This window comes from Trachurus japonicus, chromosome 24 (assembly GCF_045865225.1).
Source record: "Trachurus japonicus isolate A0001 chromosome 24, Traja_1.0".
Classification (NCBI taxonomy): Eukaryota; Metazoa; Chordata; class Actinopteri; order Carangiformes; family Carangidae; genus Trachurus; species Trachurus japonicus.
Window position 1 is genome coordinate 1,677,873 of NC_140930.1, and position 5,000 is coordinate 1,682,872.

A 5,000-nucleotide genomic window follows, 5' to 3' on the forward strand; every position below is an offset into this window, starting at 1 on the left:
TCCTTTAAAAGGCTGTAACGTTTTCCTCAGAAAGAGTTTTTCAGTACTCAGACTCCTCTCTAAGAAATCTCCACTTCAGCAGCTTCCAAGAACACCAAATACCTTCCCACTTTGATCCCTTTCTATATCCTGAAGGTTTTTACAGAGAGGATTGTTTGAAATTAATTTCCCCCCCCCCCCAAAATTTTTTTTCACAGTCATCATTTATACAAACATTTTATTTACTAAAAAACAGGGAGACATTAGATGTTTTAAAGGGCTGGTGACAGTGTTTTCTCATTTAACAGAGTGATAAAAAGAGATATCCACAATCCACGCTCTGGAAAACCCCCCTAAAGACTCTAATATGTCAACTTAAATAAAATAAAAACAAAGCAGCTTTATCCATTGTTTCAGATTGTCTGTTCTGGAAATATAATGCAAATTAGCGCAACATTTAATGCTTTATACTCTTTAATCTTTTAATATAAGTGATAAAAACTGTGAAGTTTCATGGTGATATCTGTTTGGTTTATATATTTTATCTGTTTGCCTGTAGTGTCCTCTGTCCTGGATCAGGTCCTCACAGAATAAGTCAGTTTTCTTATAATACTGTGTGTGTGCGTGCGTATGAGCGTGTTGTGTGTTGGTATTAAATGTGTATGTTTGAAAGGAAAGAGAAAGAAAGAGAAATAGAAAAAAGAAAACTGGAGGAAGAAACTCCACCAGTGCTGGAAACCGTAAGAACTGAGACTACAAGCACTAAGGAGAGAGGAGGAGGAGGAGGAGGAGAAGGAGGAAGGAGGAAGGAAGACACAGACTCTGGTTGTGAGCTGGTGGAAATTTGAGTTGTGTTAGTCACTGGGACACTGCAAAAACGATTTTTTCTGCACGATTTTACCCACAATTCACAGTCGGAGGGTCTCGTCTGCACCAGTCGGCACTTAGTTGGGGACAGGTCGTGCCCTACAAAGGCACAAAGGCAATTTTTTTTTTTGGCCAATCATTAGTGTGGCATATTCCTCTTCAACCTGGTAGAATTTGATATTGGTGCTGCTCAACATTTCCAGAGTTATTGGGCGTTTTTATTTTGCCGTCCATGCCCAAAAAAGCTCTGTGAAAAACCAAGACAAAGGGCAGTGAAATCTGACATAAAACGGTCATAAGTAGTCAGAAAGAACAAACTACAAAACACATTTAACTCAGTCCACCTTTATCTAATCAGTTATAGACTTGGTAGTTATTCATCAATAGAAGCATAAACCTGAAAATGAGGAAAAGAAGAGTTCCTGCTCACAATGGGCCCAACTTGCAAGAATACTGGCAGTTGCAATGTTTTATTCGGTGCTAGACCTTTTGTGCTCTTATAACCTTTGTATATTGATGATGTCTCTATTGTTTGTATGTTGATATTTAATATTTTGAATTTCCTCACACCCAGATGTGTGGTAAAGTGATTGGTTTGGTGTCACAAACACAGCTCGCTCCCTATTTACTGTAAGATGGCATTCCTGTGCTGGCGCAAACATTTGCTTGAAAAAAGGTCTAGCACTCAAAACGCTGCAAATGCAATATCATGTCTGCAAGTTGGCCATGTGAGCGGGAAACTCTTCTTTTTCCTAATTTGGACTTAAAGCCAGAAAGTAAGCGATCCGGTGGTTTTTGGCTAATGCTGCGTTCCCAGGCAGGGCTTTTGAAACCGTAAATTACAGTCTTCAAGTCGACGACTTACGACTTTGTAAAGGCGTTCCAGGCAACCCCCTCGTGTTTCTTGCTCTGACCTGTTTAACCTGTGAAAGGTCACTATAAACGGGCCACATCGTAGAACTTCTGACCCGTGAACTCGTACCAGATCGAACTGGGTACGGTTATCACAGGTCGGAAAAAAACACCAGTTACGGGGTTGCCTTGAACGCACCATAACGTCTTGTCAGCAGATGGGAGTTAGCAGCCCCCGCCCTCGTCATGGATCTCATTGGTCCTCGTCCCCTACGTCGCCCCCATTTCAGGAGGCGCATCCCTTGGCTGCACAGTCACAGAGATGACTGCCCCTTTATGCCGTTCTCTCATCCTCATTGGATTTAAAGGTTTGTAGGATACAAGGAAAGTTTTCTCCTGGCTCAGAGCAGAGTCAGAGTGACTGACAGAACCCGTGTTTTCAGACCAAACACTAAAAATCTATAGAAGTGAATTGCTGTCGGAAGATACAACTATTTAAGACTTAGATTAACACAAACATTCACACTGACTTCTGCTTTAATTGTCACCCTCCCCGACGCAGAATAAGCACTGCCTGAGAAATAGATGTGCGAAGGATTTTTGCTTTTTCTAAACCTGACAATGAAAAACACAAAAAGCTGTTTTTTCTCAGTTATGGCATTTTTACACAGATACTTACTAGCACTTTGCCTTTGTACTATCCGCGACGAAGCGTCCGCATGGTGAGTTAGAGCAGAAACCTGTTAGTTGATGAGAGAGGAGAGGAGGCAGAGGAGGTTTCTGTCCCTACCCTTGTCTCACCTGTTTCCTCTTCCTCCTCAGCTCTCCACAGGCGCTGGGAGACTGCCTCCAGGCTGCAAGCGCCGCCTCCCCTCTCGGCCTCACAGGGGGCCGGTAAGCGGTAGCAGCAGCAGCAGCAGCAGCTTCGACTTCTCCGTGGTGTCGTACAACATCCTGTCCCAGGCGCTGCTGCAGGACAACAGCTACCTGTACCGACACTGTGACCCGGCCGTGCTGCGCTGGGAATACAGACTACACAACCTGCTGACGGAGGTGGAGCGGCTGGATGCAGACGTAAGACACACACACACACACACAGACACACAGAGAGACACACAGACACACACATAGAGACACACAGAGACACACACAGAGACACACAGGCTGCGTTCCGATCCACAGTTTACTTGGACAGAGCCCCCCTACTACCCTAACTACTCTCACACCTGCACAGGGAATCTGCCGTAGGAAACTTCATTTAACCGATATTACACCAACCGGAACAACCCTGCAACTAAATGTCACAGAGCAGCTGTTTCCGGTCGAGTTCAAAAATAAAGTTTTTAAGTTTTCAAAATGTTTCATTCACGCCACTATCACCGTTTTTAGAACAGATCTGAAATTATTTAAGAAACAGTACTATGTTCTGTGTGCACCAAGCAAAGCAGTTTTGTGTTGCAATGATGCGTGGTATATTATTCAGTTTTTGGGGGCATCAGGTATGTGTAAAAGCATCAGTGGGCTCAGCTGAACAGGAAAGCCTAAACAGGCTGTTGCTAAGCTAACGGCGGTAGCTAAGCTAACGGCGGCAGCTAAGCTAACGGCGGCAGCTAAGCTAACAGGACGTCAGCTGTTAAAACCCTCCCTAGTCTACTTGCCAGCCCATAGGGCCCCATTGTGAACCCGGAAATGTTGAGTACCCCAAAGTTTTATGTTAGAAATATATAGTATGGGTCCCCAGTATTCAGAAACTGCCGGATGCTAATTTATATATATTGGGCAATTAGCACAATTGCCATAATTAGCATAAATTAGCATAATTTCCTATATGGGCAATATTTCAACAAAATTGACTTGGCTGATCTGGGCAATATTGGAGTGGTTTTAGGGGTTATTGATGATGCTGAATCCATTTCTGACATTTTCAAAATTCAAAATGGCTGTCTAAACCAGAAGTGACCAGATTTAAACCGCCAGTGGGCCGATTTTGATGGATTTCATCTGGTCCCTTCCGGTTTAGACAGCCATTTTGAATTTTGAAAATGTCAGAAATGGATTCAGCATCATCAATAACCCCTAAAACCACTCCAATATTGTCCAGATCAGCCAAGTCAATTTTGCTGAAATATTGCCCATACTATAGGAAATTATGCTAATTTATGCTAATTATGGCAATTGTGCTAATTGCCCAATATATATAAATTAGCATCCGGCAGTTTCTGAATACTGGGGACCCATACTATATATTTCTAACATAAAACTTTGGGGTACTCAACATTTCCGGGTACTCATTGTTGGCAAGTAGACTACCCGTTGTGGGACACGACATGAAACTACTCCAGTTAGCTCAGTCAGGTTGTAACTAAGATATTCGCCGGAAAAAATATTTTTTCATGGAGCGTTTATTGAGCCACTGAGTTATTAAAGTTAGACAGGTAGCTAACCGTTAGCCCTACCAATTTACGTAACGCACGTAAACGGACCGCAATGGCTGATGGGTAATATCGGTTGTCAACATCCGGTGAACTGGGCGAAGTGAGGAACCGTTGTTCACTCCCTCCCTGCACAGTTCACAGTTCCCTTCAACCTGCTCCCTGCGGTTTGGAACCACACTGAACATGGAGAACACCCTGTGTAGTCCACTGCGCAGGGAACTAAAGGTCGATCGGAACGCACCCACACACTCGACTTTACTGCAGTAACAGTGACATTTTGAGCTTGATGTTGCTGATCAGCTGATTCTGCCGCTTGAAGCTTGGTTTAAATAAAGCTTAGGTTTAGTTTTTTTGTTTAGTTTTAGTTTAGTTTAGTTTGTCTGAATTTTTGTCTAGTTTCAGTTAGGTTTAGTTTTAATTAAATTGAGTTTAGTTTAATATATCTTAGGCTTAGTTTATCAAATCAAATCAAATCCAATAAACTTTATTTGTCCCACCAGGGGAAATTTGTCTTGGGTGAGGGAGTTGTAACAGCTGCTATGTACATGTAAAACATCCATACACAATACATAACATACATTAAAACAGTAACAAAGGCAAACATATCCAAGAGAAGAGAAAGAAAGAAAGAAAGAAAGTGCAGGCTGCAATAAATAGATTAAAATACTTATAATACAAGTTCAAATAAAAACATACTAAAAACTAAAAGAAAGAGCAAGGGATGTTGGTATAAGCCAGCAGTTTAGTTCAGTTTCAGTTTAGTTTTAGTTTTGTCTAGGTTGAGCTTTTTTCCAGTTTCAGTTAGGTTTAGTTTTAGTTAAATTTAGTTTAGTTTAATATATCTTAGGTTTAGTTTAGTTTAGTTTT

General features: G+C 41.8%; 1 protein-coding gene across 1 annotated transcript in view; it reads left to right on the plus strand.

Annotated features, from left to right (window-relative positions):
- The window catches only part of LOC146961074 (uncharacterized), an 11,077-nt gene that overhangs the window by 2,405 nt on the left and 3,672 nt on the right, over positions 1-5,000 (plus strand). Inside the window, exon 3 of the mRNA XM_085771653.1 lies at positions 2,521-2,772. Coding sequence (XP_085627779.1) covers positions 2,521-2,772 — 252 coding nt within the window. The remainder of the gene's footprint in view (positions 1-2,520; positions 2,773-5,000) is intronic.